Source organism: Uranotaenia lowii, chromosome 2 (assembly GCF_029784155.1).
Source record: "Uranotaenia lowii strain MFRU-FL chromosome 2, ASM2978415v1, whole genome shotgun sequence".
In the NCBI taxonomy this organism is placed as follows: domain Eukaryota; kingdom Metazoa; phylum Arthropoda; class Insecta; order Diptera; family Culicidae; genus Uranotaenia; species Uranotaenia lowii.
In genome coordinates, this window is record NC_073692.1 from 353,339,318 (window position 1) to 353,358,377 (window position 19,060).

Consider the following 19,060-nt stretch of genomic DNA (forward strand, 5'->3'; position numbering starts at 1 on the left):
AAACTGTTTCTTCTAAACGATTCTCGGTACACGCGATTATGTCAATAGACAGACAGCGCGCGTACAGCTGATAACAGAAGCATGTTAGTTTTAGATCTTCAACTGATTACCACCTTTTCTCATTGGTAGAAGGTAGGTTCACGCTTACGTCCTAATGAGGGAGTAGGTCATCATTTTCTTGTTTCAACAAATAAAGCAACATTATTTAAAAGCGTGCTTTTATTCTAAATTTATTATTGTCGCAATAAGGAAACATTTAATGCATACAAGTTTAACACTGTTTTTTTTTTTGGTTTAATCACTGTCTTCGATGTGCACTTTTTTCCGATGTTGATTCAGCAGGTACTGAACCAGAAACGATTGGCCGCACAGGCTGCACCGAAATGGCCGGTCCGTGCTGTGACGTGCCCGCTGGTGAACCTTGAGATCATGTCCGGTGAGAAAGCGTTTTTCGCACCGATTGCAACCAAAGGGTCGTTCGCCTGAGTGGGTTAGCAGATGAGTTTTCAAGTGACCCCGTTGTTTGAATCTGGACGGACACTGATCGCAGGCATGGGGTCGATCTTTGCTGTAGTGGACTTTGGCCCTATGTTCTTTAAGGTCTTTGGATGTTTGGAATGGTTGATTGCAATCAGCGCATGAGAAGTTTTGTGGATTGTGCTTCTCAGCTAGATGTACCTTAAGTTGTTTCGGGTAGATGAAGGCTTCGGGACAACTGGTGCATTTGTATCGCTTCTCGTTAGTATGAATGCTGGCAATATGTTTGCGGCAGTTTCCGTTGGATGAGAAGCGTCGATCGCAGTACTGACACCGGTAACCAAATTCCGCCGTAAAATGCGTTCTTCTGTGAAAGTGCAAATGGCTAGAGTTTTTGCACTGCTTGTTGCATACGTCACAGGCGAAAGGATTATCTCCCACGTGAAACTTTCGATGGCGCGCAAGAGACTCTTGGCTGTCGAATAGCCGCAGGCAAATATCACATGGCAGTGTAGATTTGTGGATTTCCCGCAGATGAATTTGCAAAAGCAATGTGGTTGGAAATATCTGATTGCACCGGCGACAACGGCTGTAAATTTTCTCTACCCTGTCAGGTGAAGTCTCTCGTTTGTGTTCTAGTAGCATGTGTCTCGTTAGGTGGGCTTTAATTTTGAAACGAAACAAACAAATGTGACACTTCAAGCCGCCGGCAGACTCACTCTCTGTGCCCGGAGCTACATTGTGTGTCCCATTTTTCCACCCACCACCCACCGCTTTTGCTACGTTCGATGTCGGCTTTTCATTCGGGGCAGGCCTATTACATAACGAAGTATCCAACAACAAGCTCTCCACGTCCACATTACTGACACCATCAATGAGAAATGAATCTCCTTCCAGGCGCACAAAATCTACAAATTCTTCGTCACCGTTCAACGGATCCGGAAATTCTTCATCCACCGAAATTTCCTTCAAAGTAACACTATCACAGTCCAGCACCAGACTACTTTCACAGTCGGTTCCAGCAAGCAAATTTACTCCGTTCTGAGAAATCGTTTCAGACATGCTGAAGACGACGCTAGAGCTCTAGCATCCGTTCCCCGCTAGACCAAACACCACACTAATCGAAAACATCAATAAACTTCAATTCAGAAAATCAAAATACACACCATCATCCACAAGGAAGGAAGGATGCAAATTGTTTTGTCAATGGACGCCGCTAAACAGACCGACTAAACTCAATTTCTCAACAGCTCAGCTCTAGTCAGTCGGTCTGTTGGTTGAGTTGAAGGAAGAGGCGAGCGGGCAGCCATCGAGTATCAGTAAGGAGAGAGAAAAACGTGATTCACCTCCCGGTCCGGCCCGGCGGTTTTGCTGCACGAGACGTGATCCTGCGCTAAAAAGGAGAGCACGAGCAATCACGAGATGATGGCATTCAGCTCTTGGTTTTGCTTACTTTTTTGCGGACGGAGGCTTGTTGAATTTTAACCCTTCAGTTTAAGAAAAAAAATTCATTTCATTTTTAATTCTTTGATACCTGTATATAATTTCAGTTTGGTTTATAAAAAGGAAGTTTATTTCAGTTTAGTTTATATTAGGTCCTAGGTATACCTATTACCTTTCAAAGTTTTTGTTATTAATCAGTTGAAAAGTACAACTTCGACATGCGCTCATCATATGAGAGCCGTTCCTTCCTCATCCTTCCAGTCCCATCCGCACTTTTGCGAATCACGGTTTTTTCCCCTCGCTGTACCCCGTCTGCGGGTGCACCGCATGTGAAGATACAAAAACATTATTCTGTCTGAGACGTTGGCGAACTGTTGTTGCTGCTCTCGAGTGAACTCACGTGTTGCGCTTGCATACACTCTGGCAAGTGTATACTTTCTTAGATGCTATTTCTGGGGCACAGTTTTTGGTTGCAAGAAGCTAAATTCAGTGTTCAACATTGTAAATCAATTTGCAAAATAAGTTCAGAGACGGATTTGAGTTTTCGGAAGGAATTGAAGAAAAATCATTTGAAGAAAATGTGTGGTTTAACATATCCTGTCTGGTTTGGTAGACTATACTGCTAACCGGAAACCGTTCAGACCACGTGCCAAAAAGCGTGCGAAATTTTCATCTCAGTTTTACTGGTTGAAAACGTGAATGCATTGCTAAACAGGTTTTCCAAGAAAAAAGAAATATAGTTGGATAAATGTAAGTCGTTTCCGTAGCAAATATTTGTGTCACTGAAAATTCTAAAATCAAATTCAAAAATTTACCAAGAACGGATCACTGTTCTTCAACCGACCACTCCGCCCACCTAAGATCTGAGAACGCTTTCAAAAGATACGCGCGCGCTCAAGAAGCTATACTGTGAACGCGATCCCGTTGAAATGGGATTGCGTTCAGCTGTTGATAAACAAAACCGACGCTTTACTTACTGTAGGTACGTTAACAAGATCAATATTGATATCTTTCGATATACATATTTTCTCAATTTGGTTTTCAAATTTTGCTGAAATATTAAAAATTACGTACTCGTATTATTATGGTAAATTGATTTTTTTTTATGTTATAGAAGCCAATCCGAAGGACGTGTCTTTTAATTAATTAATTTTCGTTTCAATATTTTTGTTACAAATAGTAGGGGAGAGCAGGAATTGTGAGCTATGGGTCATCGTAAATTATCTCAATATCTTCGAATCATGTTGACATAAACATCTCAATCCAACTGTCATCGTCGTCGCTCCGCATAAAAGCATATATTCACATACAGGTTGTCGACTTGTTTACTCATTAGATGTACTGTTTTAATTGGCCTTGGCAAAATAAATATATCTGTTGATCTTTTTAATGCGTTTGTAAGTTGCAGTCGGTGTAAAACTTATGGAACTTGTGGTTGTGATCATATTTTTTTACTCTTTCTCATTAATAAGGAATTTTATGGAAAAATCAATAACTCAATAGCTTGTGGTTTACCTATCAAGAACCACCTACATTTAGCTGTTTTATTTATGTACACTCATGACTCATACATTTTCTCAAAACTCCGGAAAACAAATTTATCAGAAACTAGCTTGTACATAACTCTATTTTTTCCCTGAGTAAATCCTGTGTAAGAAAATCTGAGAAATTTCAATTTGATAAAAATGCTACCTTTGAAAATTCCTCAAAAATTCATTGTTTCGTATTTTGAAAATGTACAGATGCGAAAATGTGCCAAATTACGTCAACATTCCAACCATCTTCTCAAAATTTGTCTGGTATGACCGAAAAGATTATGACAAAATACAATTTTTACACCACTTTTTCACATTATTTGTTATCAAGATCTTAAAAAAATATATCCTTATGCGCAACGTATTGCTTCTATCTTTAGCTTTCTTGGACACAAAGTGAAGTTTTTAGAGTATTCTTTAGCTGATCTATAGTCATTTTTCAAACAAAGCATATTTTTCGGATATTTTTCCTAGAACTTCAATAACGCAAAATTTAAGAGTTGAAGCTGGATATTGTTTGGAAAATATATTTCAGCTACATTACGAGGTTTCCAAAACTATAAATTTTGCAAAAATCGGTTGAGAAACAATAGAGAAATAGCGTTTTAGTCAGGAGTGTCATAATGATACTCCAGAAACTCTAACGGGTAAAAATTTCAGAGACGAATGAGGGTTAACTTAGTCTCGAAACGTTGGATGAAATGAAAAAAGGCCGTCAAAATCTGAAACATAAATATTATTGTTAACCTATTTAGATCGTAGAAAGTACGATATTAACGGTCAGTCACAAGCAATAGCTCGTATTCATGTTTTACTGCATGTTGATCCAGGTTCCATTTCTCTATTGTAACGCTTATTCTGATCTAGAAGTCAGTCAGCTTTCGAAGTTCCCTTCATCACCGGAGTTTACCACAAGTGGAATCGATCGATTATTTGAAGCAGCAATAAACTTCTGATAATAACCAAAAAAATAAGACTTTAATATGTTATTTTTTAAGTAAGTCTTAACTTTATAGATCTGTCCTTGGATATTCTTTACTCTGAAATCTTTCTATTTTCTCTATTCTAGAATTTAAAATGTTACGTACATTATTTGTCAGGAAATTCCAGGAAGCCTGAAAAAGATAGGTTTTTTTAAATGCCGGAAAGAGTTAAAATTTATATTTTAAGGGTGCGAGTTAGGAGCTTGTACCAGACCTTTGACATCTATTCCTTATCTCAGGCTAGCGCAAATCAGAGATTTGGCTGGTATCCTCAGTTCAGTACCAAGGGTGCAATCAATCATTTCAGCAACAGCTCAATACGCAATTATAATAAAGTTATAAACGATGTTTCTATTTGTCTAAAGATTTTTGGCCAATAATCTTTTTCAATTTTAGGCCATTTGGGGGCTTAGTAACAACATTAAAAAAAATCTGAGTAAAGTACATGGAACGAATCTTTGAGCACCAAACATCATGTGCTATTTAAATTAGAATTTTATTTCACTATTTTATCCAGATTTTACTTCTTAAAAAACACCCTTACTAAAAACCGCATTTGGTTTGGTGCCACAGAGTTCTTCTCTAGCACCAAGTTGTGTACTTGCTTCCCTCTGGAACCAAATGAAACAATTCAAATCATCACAGGTTAAATATTTAATGCATTTTGCTTTGTCTATTAAACCTATAATTAAATGATCAAACAAAAAGCTCTGTCTTGTTAATAGAATCGTTTAAAAAAGTTCTCATGAAGTTGTTAAACTAAAACGGAACTGTTTAGTTTCTGAAACGACAGACTCTGTATTCAATGATCCCCGAACGTAACTCCTCTTTTATCCAAGAGAATTATCGTGAATTTATTCTTCTTGCCTATTGCGTCAAATAGAGGGTGATACGGTCAAAATTTGGTCAATATCAACTTGACGTATTTCTTTCAATTTTGCATTTAAAAAACCTGAACACCCCTCATTTTGAAGGTGTGTGTGTGTAGAATGTTGCTCCTATTTTGATTTTGGAACTCACTCTTCAGTTGTCAAAATACCGTCAAAAAAAAAAGAGCAGCGTATCAAAATTTTGCTCGCGCATCGCGAAAATCCGAGCTATTCGCACGCAAAGCTTGCAGAATCGCTAAAAGTTGTCAAATCAACCGTTACAAATGTAATTAAAGTGTTTGGGGAACGTTTGTCGACAGCCAGGAAGTCTGGATCGGGGAGAGAGTTGCCGGTAGTTTCAAGCGATCCCTAACCTCTCTCTCCGAGATGCCTCAAATAAGCTGGGTGTATTGTCTACAACCGTGCATCGATCCAAAAAACGAGCCGAACTATCGACTTACAAGAAGGTAGTGACTCCAAATCGCGATGATAAACAAAATACGACGGCCAAAGCGCGATCTCGGAGGCTGTACACGACGATGCTGACGAAGTTTGACTGCGTGGTAATGGATGACGAAACCTACGTCAAAGCCGACTGCAAGGAGCTTCCGGGACAGGAGTTTTATACGGCAAAAGGAAGGGGAAAGGTAGCAGATATTTTCAAGCACATGGAACTGTCAAAGTTCGCGTAGAAATATCTGGTTTGGCAAGCCATCTGTACCTGTGGCTTGAAAAGCAGCATTTTCATAGCTTCCGGGACTGTCCTAGAAATTTACGTGAAAGAGTGATTGAATAAACGTCTGCTGTCTTTCCTGAAGAAACACGGTTGTTCCGTACTGTTTTGGCCGGATTTGGCATCTTGCCATTACGGTAAAAAGGCCATGGAGTGGTACGCCGCCAACAACGTGCAGGTGATTCCCAAGAACAAGAACCCTCCCAACACGCCAGAGCTCCGCCCAATTGAGAAATACTGGGCTATTTCCAAGCGGAACCTAAAGAAGCCCAAAAAAACTGCTAACGACGTGCAGCAGTTCAAGGCAAACTGGCTTTCTGCGGCGAAGAAGGTGGACAAGGTGGCTGTACAAAATCTGATGGCAGGGGTTAAGCGTAATGCCCGGCAATTCGGATTTGGAAAAGCAGAAGCCTAACTGAATATTTTTACTGAATTTTATACTAATTAAACTTGAACAAGAAATTTATTTGATTTTTTTAAATAAACGATTTTACATATTTACACGCGTTTTCCCTTGACCAAATTTTGACCGTATCACCCTTTAAAAGCCTCTCTAAATGTTGCTGTTCTGAGTAGAAAATTTAAAAAAAAAAATACCAAAATAGATTGGACACCTACACCTTTGCAAATAAAAAACAGAAAAAAAGAACCTCAGAAGATTGTCTTCCTCCACTATATCATGCGTTTTCATCCAAGAAGAATGACTTCACTTCTTGTTGTGATTATTTACATCTTAAAATGGTTGTAAAACAAAACTTTCTGACTGATAGGCATTTAAAATTTTGTTGAGCAAAACTCCTTAAACGGATGTGTTTCAAGAATTAGCTTTCAGTAGATGTAATTAGAAAGTTTTAAACGAATAATAATCACGTTGTTCTAAATCATATTAATGTGGACAGCTCGATTGAGAGTATAACACTAATGACAGAAGGGTATAATCGCACTTCCTTGGAACTAGAGGGGGTCTTTGGTGCCAGAGGGGTATATGTGCAAATATTGATAATATGGAACCGCTTAAGGAAACGTTAAAATGCATTATTTTTTGTAAGAAAAAGTCAAATACTTCGTTTTTATTCCCAAAGTCGTTTTGTACATAAATATTTTCCCAAATTAATAGTTGTGGATTTTAGTGGAACTGTTTGAACTTCGAGTGTGTTTTTCTCGAAATCAGCTTTTATATGCACTCAGTGTCACTGAACGGGCCTAACGTGCCGACAGCATTGAACGCACTCATAGAGATGACAGTTCTCAAATTGGGACGATGAGAGAGGGAGAAAAGAAAGCTGCGAATTAAGCGGGAAAGCGAAAGCAAAAACATAAGGTCAAATTGTAAACAAACACAAGAGGGGAATTGCGAAACGCAAAATAGTTTTTTTTATTAAGTTCAATTGTATCGCCAAACGTTTGTGCTAATCAACAGGACACTTTTGTGCTTTATTACGGCAGTGAGCAGAAGTGAAATTTACTACATCCCAGCTAAGGTAGGCCAACGGAAAGTAGATTTGTACCTTTTTTAATTTGACGTTATTCGAACGTAGGCTAAAGTGCTAACCTGATAGTACGGTGGTGCGCAAGTTGGTAGAACGGCAAAGGAATCCAGCGAAGGTGAGAAATATTTAGAGAACTTATAGAAGCGCGTTCTAAATGTACAATTTGAAAGTTCAGGTGAAAAACGGAGGCACAAAGCTGAAAAGTTCAGGCAGAAGGTTACGAATTGAAAGGCCACTAAACGTAAGAAAGAAAAACTACAATTTCATTATGATTTGTTAATAGAATTGTACCCGTAGGAATTTAAAACTCGCCCAACTTCGAACGAATAAAGGAGTGTTACAAATTCGGAAATTACATTTTAAATTCGTTTACGGAAGGATGTCTGATTCAGCCAGCACCGCAGCCACTGCTGCCCAACAAGGTAAGAGCGTAGCTAGTAGGTCCCCTAAGGCCAAAAGTGATACCCCCCGTCAACTCAAGTCCGTTGCTCTTGGCCCCAATTCTGAGAACGGCAATACGAAACCAGGCACGACTAAGAAAAGGCCCTCTTCTGAAAAATTAAACCCCATTACCAACAAAACTCCTCCCAAAGAAATTAGCCATACTTCCTCCGCGAAAACGGTCGTAAATATCGGTCACAGCTGTCGGACGTGTAAATCGGTGGACAATAGCCAGATGGTGCAGTGCGACGATTGTAATGGATGGAATCACTTTAGTTGTGTGGGTGTGAACCAAAATGTGGAAAGTAAGAAGTGGAACTGTGAGAAGTGCAAAGCGAAAAAGAAGAAGGCAGGTGATATCAAGGCTCACAAAAACGCTGCATTGCCGAAGAAGGTCGATAAACCGAAGCTGGAGAAGCTGAAGAAACCCAAGCGAAAATCGTCGAAAGCTGCCTCAGTGACGTCAGCAGGCTCGAGGAAGTCTGCGAAGGCACATCTAGAGCTGCAGTTACAGAGACTTCTGGCGGAACAGACGCTGTTGGAGGAAAAGAAGAAGTTGATGGAGAAACACTTTAGCATTCTCGAGGAGCTGGTCGATCTCGAAGACGAAGAAGCAGCGGAAGAAGAAGTGGACGCTAATGCAAAGGTACAGAACTGGTTGGGCGCCGCTGGAAGCAAGCTCCAAGAAGAGGAACCAAATTCTACAAGTGAAGAAGAAGAGTGCTCCGATGACGAAGAAGAGGAAGAAAGTGGAGAAAAAGATTCCAGCGATAATTCCGAGGAGGAAACGGAGACAGACAGCAGCGATGACTCTAGTGAGGACGAAAAGGGAGGAACAAACGATTTCAGCTTCAATCCGAAGGATCGTTCTACGCCAGCGAAGAAAGGTGAAAGTAAGCCCAAACACGCAACCAGTAGCCGGTTAACTTGTAACCTAACGCGCAATCAGCTCGCCGCTCGCCATGTTGTCGCTAAGGACTTGCCTGCGTTCTCAGGGAATCCCGAGGAATGGCCGATGTTTTTCTCCACTTTTGAGAGCACGACCCGGATGTGCGGCTACACAGACGACGAAAACATGATTCGGCTGAGGAACTGCCTGAAGGGAGATGCGTTTGCTGCCGTTCGAAGTTTTCTTCTCCATCCGAAGACAGTGAACAGGGCGATGGATGCGCTCAAATTGAAGTTTGGACAGCCAAGGTTTATCATCGAATCTCTGAAAGAAAAGGTTCTTGCCATTCCACCGGTCGACCCTGAGTCGATGAACGCGATGGTCGATTTCGCGCTGGACGTCCAGAACCTGACGGTGACGATCGACGCCTGTGGTCGGAAGGAGCTCAAGCAGGATGCTTCGTTGCTGAATTCCCTGGTTTCCAAACTTCCGGGACCAATGCAATTACAGTGGGCGAAACACTCTAGAAGTATTCGGAAGGTCAACCTGAAGACTTTCGGAAAGTGGATCTACGAGATAGGCGAAGACGCCTGTCTGGTTTCGAAGCCGCGTCAGCCCAAAGTACCGTCACACAACCAGGAGCCACGCAGGAGAGCTCAGGCATACGTGAATGCTCACGTTGAGCACCAGGGAGAGTACCGTGCTCATTTCCCAGGAGGTAGCACATCATCAGCCGGCGCAAGAAGAACCTGCCCCACAGCGTGTATTGTCTGCAGGGGATCTTGTGCATCTCTCGCGAACTGCCAAGGATTTCGGGAACTGTCGTACGATGGACGGTGGGCAATCACACGTGAAGCCAAGATGTGCCGGAAATGCCTGAAGCGCCACAGAGGGGGATGTGTGTCCAGGAACTGCGGAGTCAACGGATGCACATGCAAACATCACCCATTGCTGCACAAGCAGCTCAATCCAGAATCCGCGCCCATGCAACCAAACGCAGAGTTCACGCCCATCCAGACCGGAGACAACGTGCAACGGGAAGAGCAGTCCTGCCACACTCACCTGTCCGGGTCCAGCGCTGTCCTGTTTCGCTATGTTCCAGTCGTGGTGTATGGGAACGGGATTGTGATCCATTGCTACGCTTTCTTGGATGACGGATCCTCGCTGACACTTATGGACCAAGATCTTGCGGACGAACTAAACCTGGCTGGAAAATCTTGTCCATTGAGTCTCAAATGGACTGGAGACACACGCCGTATTGAAGATAATAGCCAGATTGTCAGCTTAGAAGTGTCCGGCCTAACGGGAGAGCGCTTTCACATGGGAGACGTACGAACAGTGAGCGGACTGCAACTACCGCCTCAGACACTTGACGCGAAACAACTTCAGGCTGAAAACACCTATCTGCGAGGGATTCCCCTGGAGTCGTATCATAGTATCCAGCCTCGTCTACTCATCGGCGTGCAACATGCGAACATGACACTTGTCAGGGAGAGTCGAGAAGGCAAGCCTGGTCAGCCGATTGCTGTTAAGACCGATTTAGGATGGACGATCTACAGTGGAGCGTCGAATGGAGAAGCGCTTAGCATGGTGCACTACACTTATCACATTACCTCTTGTGACCACAAGACAGAATCGAACGCTGAAGAGGAGCATGAGCGCGGCGTGCATTACCCGAATGGCGAATCGAAGGCAACTGCCTGTACGCGTTCTCCTGCGGTTGATGGCCCACCTGTGGATTCATCAGTCACATCATCGACTCGACCGTTCGCACACGTTAATATCGACGTTTTGGAAAAAAGGGAAGTGGCTAAAGGGAGTAGAGTAGAGAAGAGATTGGGGGGTCCTCTGTTTTGTCTTTCTATCCTCGGGGTGTACTTACTATTAGCTAGCTCTTTAACCTCAAACTTGTGCAGCGACAGCAATTGGGAAACAAATTCCGTTGGCATCGATCGAGCGTTGAAGGAGGCGTTGCAAGCTGTATACCAGCACAAGATGATCCAGGAGTTATGTTTGGTGTCCACCACCTACTGTTTCAATCTACCGGCAGCTCCCCAGATGGGGGGGAGCTGGGGACAATTTGTACAGTCCGTCAAGCAGACTTTAGCGGAGTTACAATCACCATATCGCTCTAAGGAGGAGGAACTTAGGAGTGCCTCAGTCGGGGTCGAAAGCATCTTCAACGGAAGGCCGCTCACCTATGTACCGATCGAGGATGAAGCCGTTCCTACGCTTACACGAAACCACTGGTTGGTCGGCAGTTTCCACGTGATCAAGCTATGAGCCGACGTATGCGCTATCGCTATCATTCGAATGGCAAACCGAGACGGGTGGGCGCGTATCGTGAGAATTAAGACGGCGAAAGGCGTGCACAAGAGATCAGCTGTTAAGGTTCCAGCGCTAGACATGCGAATTAAGAAAGAGTTTGCAGACTCAGAGACGGAGTCAGCAAACTGGGGGGGAGTGTCACTGAACGGGCCTAACGTGCCGACAGCATTGAACGCACTCATAGAGATGACAGTTCTCAAATTGGGACGATGAGAGAGGGAGAAAAGAAAGCTGCGAATTAAGCGGGAAAGCGAAAGCAAAAACATAAGGTCAAATTGTAAACAAACACAAGAGGGGAATTGCGAAACGCAAAATAGTTTTTTTTATTAAGTTCAATTGTACACAAATAACACACGACGTATTACAGGACACGACACTTAACGTTTTTACTAACGGAAAAAGGAATTAAATTTACCTTTTTTGTCGACCGGTTTCGGGCTCGATGTTGCCCATCTACAGGACGATGTCCGACTGACTAGATGAAGGAAAAACACTAATACATGTTCATACTATCCAATAGTATTCGTCGAAGGGTGGTCGGGTTGTTGAAAACTTGGTTTGAGCAGGTTGAAAAGCGGTGATATGATTGGAGCCTCATCCTCGTTCATAAGTGGCCTTTCCGATGTAGTGATATACATGGATTCCCATGCGTTTAAATGTGACGCTTTGCGTACACATTTTTTGAACTTAACCTTTCCCCAATCTATGTGATGATTAAGTTCTGACGCGTGGGCAGCTACACTTGATTCGTTGCTCCTGTTGTTATCTACTGCGTTTTTGTGCTCTTTGATTCTGGTTCTGAATTTCCGTCTGGTTTGCCCAATATAGACGGCCGGGCAGTTTTGACATGGAATCTCATAAATTCCAGATCTCTCTTCCGGTAGCAGATGGGCAACATCGAGCCCGAAACCGGTCGACAAAAAAGGTAAATTTAATTCCTTTTTCCGTTAGTAAAAACGTTAAGTGTCGTGTCCTGTAATACGTCGTGTGTTATTTGTGTAGCATAAGTTTTTACGTTTAGCACAACCAGTAAAATGAGTGAAGTTCAATTGTATCGCCAAACGTTTGTGCTAATCAACAGGAAACTTTTGTGCTTTATTACGGCAGTGAGCAGAAGTGAAATTTACTACATCCCAGCTAAGGTAGGCCAACGGAAAGTAGATTTGTACCTTTTTTAATTTGACGTTATTCGAACGTAGGCTAAAGTGCTAACCTGATAGTACGGTGGTGCGCAAGTTGGTAGAACGGCAAAGGAATCCAGCGAAGGTGAGAAATATTTAGAGAACTTATAGAAGCGCGTTCTAAATGTACAATTTGAAAGTTCAGGTGAAAAACGGAGGCACAAAGCTGAAAAGTTCAGGCAGAAGGTTACGAATTGAAAGGCCACTAAACGTAAGAAAGAAAAACTACAATTTCATTATGATTTGTTAATAGAATTGTACCCGTAGGAATTTAAAACTCGCCCAACTTCGAACGAATAAAGGAGTGTTACAAATTCGGAAATTACACTCAGCCCTCTCTGGCTTTGAGGACCTGATTTATAAAATGACATATTTAGTAATTCACTTAATAAAATGATACCAGTCAGACGCAACTGACCCTGCTAGGTATTTTCATCAGCCTTTGGATCAAAACAAAATTTTGTATGTCTGCCATTCTACTCTTACCTGCGGTGCGAATACACTCGACCAGCAGCTTAAGTTGTCTTTCTCTTTCACCCATGTTTATTTACTTTCTGCCGACGCCGACTCTCGCTCCTCGAAAGACCGACGGTGCTTGCTGGCCGGATCACGTTCATCACTTTCCCGGCAAACTCGGCGGTGAACGGACGTTGTTTTTCTAGCGGCGTGTCTCTGTGTTGTTCCGGTTCGTTGGGTGGTGTACGCGCGCTACACATGCAAGAGTTTATGTGTGCAGCATCTGTGCCGCTCTTCGAGTGTTGTTAAGATCATCATCATCATCGTCATCGGGCTGCCGCCGTCATTGACATTGGGTTGCTCGGGTTGCTTTTTCGGTACTTGTGTGAGTGTATGTGCGAAGGAGGGAAGTATTGAGGCAACTGCTTCATGGTTTTGTAGACCTAGCACGGTTCCGTAGCGCTGTACATTGTATTGTGTACGCTAGAAGAACATTGGTTAAGTGAAGAGACTTCAGTAGAATACTGATCGATTGGTACAAGCCTTGTGAGGTAGTGAGGAAGAATCGGAAGAATAGTCATCCATCATCATGATCAGCCTACCGGAGAACATCGAGAATATCTGCAGGTTGTGCCTGTCGGAAACGGACGGTAGTGACATGTTGCCACTGTTTCCGGTACGGGGCGGAAACCCCAACGCTCCGACGGCGGTTGTGTCCAGGATTCGTTTATGTACTACTGTTCAGGTGAGACCACTTTTTTCGTTTATGGAGATACGGGGTTACAGGTTTGAGTAAGGGTAATTCAAAAGTCCTTCCTCTTAGTTTCATGATCAGGATTGAATAAGTCCCCTCACCCTTAATAATCTGACAACCAACAGTAGAAAATGTGAGACTACCGAGGGTATCAAATTTTCACAACTTGACGGTGATAGTCTCGCCATTGAATTTCAGGGAGTCTTCAAACCCCAAACCAAGATAAATACGTAGGACACAGCTCATGATACATACTTGTTCACCTCGACTCAAGTGGGCGAATGGTTTTGAGGGCTGTCCCATACCATAGCATCATCATTGGACCAAAGCAAACCTTAGTCCCAATTTCAATCAGGCAAACCCTCCTATGTATCTACATGCTTGGCGAGGGTCATTCAATTTTGTTCGGCTTCGGTACCACCACGCACTTTCCGTCCCACTTGGGTTGTGTTGGTCGGGTATCGAGTATTTTATGTTTAGCCTTCGTTCAAATAAAACGAGACACTCATCTGGTTCCAGAAGGTGGTGAAAGCTGGCCGGATACGCTGGGCGGGACATGTTGCGAGAATGCCGGACGACTGTCCTGCAAAACAGGTGTTCGCTACGAATCCGGTAGGAACAAGACGAGCGGGGGCGCAACGAGCGAGGTGGTTAGACCAAGTGGAGCGTGATCTGGTGAACGTGGGGTGCCCGAGAAATTGGAGAACGGTTGCCATGGACCGAGTGAATTTTAGGAATTATGTTCGTCAAGTTATGTCGTAAGACGGAATACTATGAAAATAAAAATAAATAACTCATCTGGTTTAGGAAACACGTTCCGAAGGCCTCTGACGTGCGTTTGCTACGTTCCACTTGGGAATTTTGGCTCAGCGCCATAAGTGGTACCCTGTAGAGTAAGCTATGGTGACCGATGGTCCAATCCTTGATTGTTATTGAGCCCCATTGAGTGCCGTCCGAAACCTACTACGTATTTCGAAGAGTTGTCTCGCTCCATCCACGGGTAAAACCAACGGAAAAGGGTGCTGCCTGAATTATATTGCTTCTTGTGCTGCTGGCAGGAATATAATCCAAACCCTTCGATGCCAAACCAAGCGAAGGGGACTCGAGCAATCCGGGATAGCGAGACCTTTTTCTTTACCGTTGCTGTTGTTGTTGACTCACTGGCTGGATTGAGTTGGGTTGAGCGCAAGATTTCCCCTATTTTCGTTTTGCCTCTGTCCTTTCGTTTTTTTTTCGCTCACCGGATCGCCCGTCGCCGCAGCAAGATATTTAAGAGGAAAACGTTCCATGCCGACTGTTGGTTGGTTTGGGATTCCAATGTGGAAGAAGCACAACTTGGGTGATACTATATTTTCGAACCGAGCTACAGTTGGTGTGCACGTTGGCTGTGAACCGATATCAACGTAGTTGCCGGGCTCGCTCGTCGGATCTTGCTAATCCCAACTGTGAGCGATGGGTTAGGAGTTGAATGTAAAGAGCATAATGATTAATCGAATAATACTTATAAAGCTACAGAAGTAGTAACGTGAACCGATAGATTATTGCTGTTTTAAACTGAGAAATGCTTGACGATCTATGATGCTAAAATTTTCTTATCTTTAGTAAGGAGACACATAACTTCCAGGCAGGATGTTTATGTTCGAGAATAAACAAGTTGATAATGCTATACCGTTTGTGCATGCTAGCCATTTTGACAATTTCATAACGGTGTAGATCACCTCGCTTGCAGACGTTTTTGAGTAGTTCGTCTTATGTGACTTGGTCATAAATGAGATCGTTTGCTGGGATTTTTTTAAGGCAACATTAATCTGCATTCGTCACAAAAAATGACCTATAGATTATTTCTACCTGAATAATACCGCTGCAAATGATCTTTGAATATCACGGCTTGAAACATAAAAATAATGTCATTATTTTGACCTGAAAATAAAATTTACGTTGGCTACATAGTCCAAATAAACCTGTTACTAGAAGCTATTGATTTTCGTCTATAATTCTATTTATTTTCGTCTATAATTCTATTTATTTTCATATCCCTCTATCTATTTCCTGTTCTCTTCAAAAAGTGATAATCTATACCTAAGTAAACAAGATTAAGAAGATTTTTAGTCTAAAGCTGTTGTCCTATTTGGTCGGATACCCTTCGGCCCTCAATTTTCAGCCGCATACCTATACCCATTCTATCAAATTAATTAAAATAGCTTTTTCCCGAATTTCCATAAAAGGGTCCATAAAAGCATACTCAGCTTTTGAAGAACGGCTATAACGTGCTACACACCTGGAACTTCAAAAATTAAGCCTTTTTCGAAATTTAGTTTCATAATCAAGCTGGAAAAATAAAGCCATTTAACCTTTCTGTTGGGCTGATAAAAAAACAAATTTTAAGAACCCTTTTGAAGCCCCACACTGTTTAAAAATTGTACTTGGAAATATGAACTGCTGCGCGTCGAATTAAGAGCTGAATATGCTAACACTAAGCCATGCTCGATTCTCACAAATTCCTTCGCTTTCAATTCCCTATTTGTTCATACCTTTAACCCTTCATTTCATGATTTTTCATTTTTCCTTAAAAATCATTTTTTTCAGTTAGAAATGATGAGTACATCAAGAAAAAAAATTTCAAATAAATACCGATTTTTCACTTTTTCCATACATTAATTGTTGCAAATTTGTTACTTTATGAAACGAAGGGTTAATTTTTCCTTTGATTCCAAGGAATTTACAAGAAAACATTTTCCGGCGATCAACACGGATTCATGCCCAAGCGCAACTAACCTTCTGACGTTCACTTCTTATGTGCACGAAAGTTTTGCTGCCAAGTCTCAAACTAACGCTTTTTATATCGATTTGTCTGCGGCATTCGACAAAGTCAATCAAGATATTGCCATCGGAAAACTCGAAAGCCTGGGTTTCTGTGGAACTCTTCTTGGATGGTTCCTATCTGGACGTAAATTAACAGTTCGCACGGGGGACTCTTTCTTCAGAAAGTTCTTAGCTTCTTCTGCGCGGTGTGCCTCAGGGAAGCCATTTAGGACCGATTATCTTCTCAATCTACTTTAACGATACGCTCTCACTCCTCGACGGCCCAAAGCTGTGCTATGCTGACGACCTAAAACTATTTTACGACATAAACGGCCAGGTCGATATTGATTCGATATTATTCCCTACAAAATCAATTCAACCTTTTCGCACACTGGCTGGTGTGACATAAACTGCCTGCCATTGTATCGCAGTAAATGTGCACTCATCAGTTTTTCAAGAAGGCGGCAGCCTTTTTCCGCTGAGTACTTCCTCGGAGATGAGCCAATCGCACGCGTATTCTAGACCGGAAGCTGGAATTCAGGGCACAAACAAACTACGTTGTCGACAAAGCTTCCAGAAGTCTTGGATTCTTATTTCGAGTGGCCAAAGACTTCAAGGATGTGTATTGCTTGAAAAGTTTGTATTGCAGTATTGTTCGCTCTATCCTTGAATACGCATCAGATGTTTGGTGTTCCTACTATTAGAATGGTGCCGAACGGCTCGAGGCTATACAGACCTATAGGCTATAGACACCTGTCTTGGCAAGACCCGTTTCGCTTGCAAAGCCAAGAACATTTATGCCGTCTCATAGACATGGACAATCTTCAAGCCCGCATAAACGCAGCACGATACTCCTCCGTCGCAGATCTTTTAACATCGCAAATCAACTGCCTCACGCTACTGGAAGCCATTCCTCTAAGTGTGCGACCCCGTGAACTAAGAACCCAGGATCTACGTTTGTATGTCCCCATTTGATTGAACTATTACGGAGCTAATAGCGCTATCATCGGTGTTATGAAAACATTCAACCGTTTTTCCGAGCACTTCGATTTCGATGAAGAAATGTCTTACGGCGTGTTCGTAAATTGATTTTTTCTATCGAAGTGATTTTTTCTATCGATGTTGGCGTTCGTAAATTAAACAAACTGTATGCAAAAGCATTGGAAGGTGATTTGACATCTACCAAACAAATCGATGCATCACCCAAACAAATCAGTTTACGAACACGCCGTTAAGTAAATTTTTAATTTAATTTATCTATTTAGATCCCAGGCTTCAACCCTTTATCTTATTCTAGAGTATACACGAGAACTACACGAATAATGAATATGAATTAACACTGCCTTCTTATTTTAATTTGTTCTCTGGCCATATTTTATTCGATAATATCAACGTTTGCATTATAAAGTGTCGTGATTCGGTAAATTCGCTCATTCCTAGCATTATTTTGAATCCGATTAGCTAACTGAAATGGCCTTCCGCTACGCAAACCACTGCGGCCTTCGTTATGACATATTTGAGATGTTAAATACGATGGTGAATAACATCTTCCACTGGTCAGATTTTTTAAAAACAATGCGTCCATCGAATTTCTGCGGGTTTCCAGGGATTCCAATCCTACCAGCATGCACAACACTCGATACTCCGGCATTTCTGCTTGTCGTCAAAGTTTTCTCAAGGCGTATCTCAGGAACTTCTTTTGAACTCTTTCTAGTCTGTTTATATGAATGTTACAGTATTGGCGCCAAACCATACTGGCGTACTCTACTCTTGCGGTCCGAACTAATCCGACGTAAATTGATACAATAGTATAGGGATCCTTCAACTGGTGACGAATTCTGCTAACCATTCCAAACATTGAATTAGCGAAGAATTAGAGAAGTTTAGCTCTGAATCCAACTCAACTCCCCACTCTTTTATTGAGGCTTGCCGTGTAACCATCAAGAAATTTTCCAGGCGATAGAAAGGACATGATGTTGTTAATTTTCCGAGGAAAAGTAAAACATTGCATTTAGAGTCGTTGACTTTTAATCCAACCCTGCCGCAGAATTCCGCAAATTTGTGTAGGGCATTTTGCAGAGTCGTGAAATCTGTTGGGTGAAGAATTGGCAGAAACATCTTTAAATCATCGGAATATACAAGCACGAACACATCAGACAGCACTTCAGGAAACTCGTTCATAACAGTGATGGAAAAAAGCGGTTCCAAGCAGTGATATCAACCTTCCAGATTTTGTCTGGATCTTCCATTTTTTTTTCTTGTAGGGGAGAGCCCACTGCGACCAGTAGTTGATCTATTGTGGTAATTACCCCGCGTTAATATATGCTATCAGGCTCACCTGCACTATGGGTTGAAGTGACAGTTGATTGCTGACTAAGCATTTTATCCCAATCGGGTATGATATCAAAGATGTATGATATAACCTTCTTAGGGCTGATATGCAACCATATTTCTTGTGCGTTTATTAACTTTGCCCCAAGTACACGCTCTCTCCTATTTAGGAAGGCGCAGCAGTTGCATAGAAGATGCTCTCCAGTTTCTTTTTCGAGCCCTCATAACCGACAGTCGTCGTTTTGAATAATGTTTATCCGTTTGAGATGTTGTTTTGTTGGACAATGTCCGGTCAAGAGACCTGTGTAAGTACTTAACTCATGCTTACTAAGGTTCAACATGTTTTTG

General features: G+C 42.1%; 3 protein-coding genes across 3 annotated transcripts in view; 2 read left to right on the plus strand and 1 right to left on the minus strand.

The window, feature by feature from the left end:
* Positions 1-222: 222 nt before the first annotated feature.
* On the minus strand, positions 223-2,561 carry LOC129746636 (zinc finger protein 771-like). The gene has a single exon (XM_055740426.1). It carries the CDS (start codon positions 1,537-1,539, stop codon positions 295-297), a length of 1,245 nt encoding a protein of 414 aa, XP_055596401.1. The 5' UTR covers positions 1,540-2,561; the 3' UTR covers positions 223-294.
* A 4,819-nt stretch (positions 2,562-7,380) lies between these two features.
* Positions 7,381-11,143, plus strand: LOC129743070 (uncharacterized). The gene has a single exon (XM_055735013.1). It carries the CDS (start codon positions 7,910-7,912, stop codon positions 11,141-11,143), a length of 3,234 nt encoding a protein of 1,077 aa, XP_055590988.1. The 5' UTR covers positions 7,381-7,909.
* Positions 11,144-12,980: 1,837 nt separating this feature from the next.
* Positions 12,981-19,060, plus strand: part of LOC129743818 (PR domain zinc finger protein 5-like) — a 44,607-nt gene continuing 38,527 nt past the window's right edge. The window contains exon 1 of the mRNA XM_055736017.1: positions 12,981-13,570. Coding sequence (XP_055591992.1) covers positions 13,415-13,570 — 156 coding nt within the window. The 5' untranslated portion in view covers positions 12,981-13,414. The remainder of the gene's footprint in view (positions 13,571-19,060) is intronic.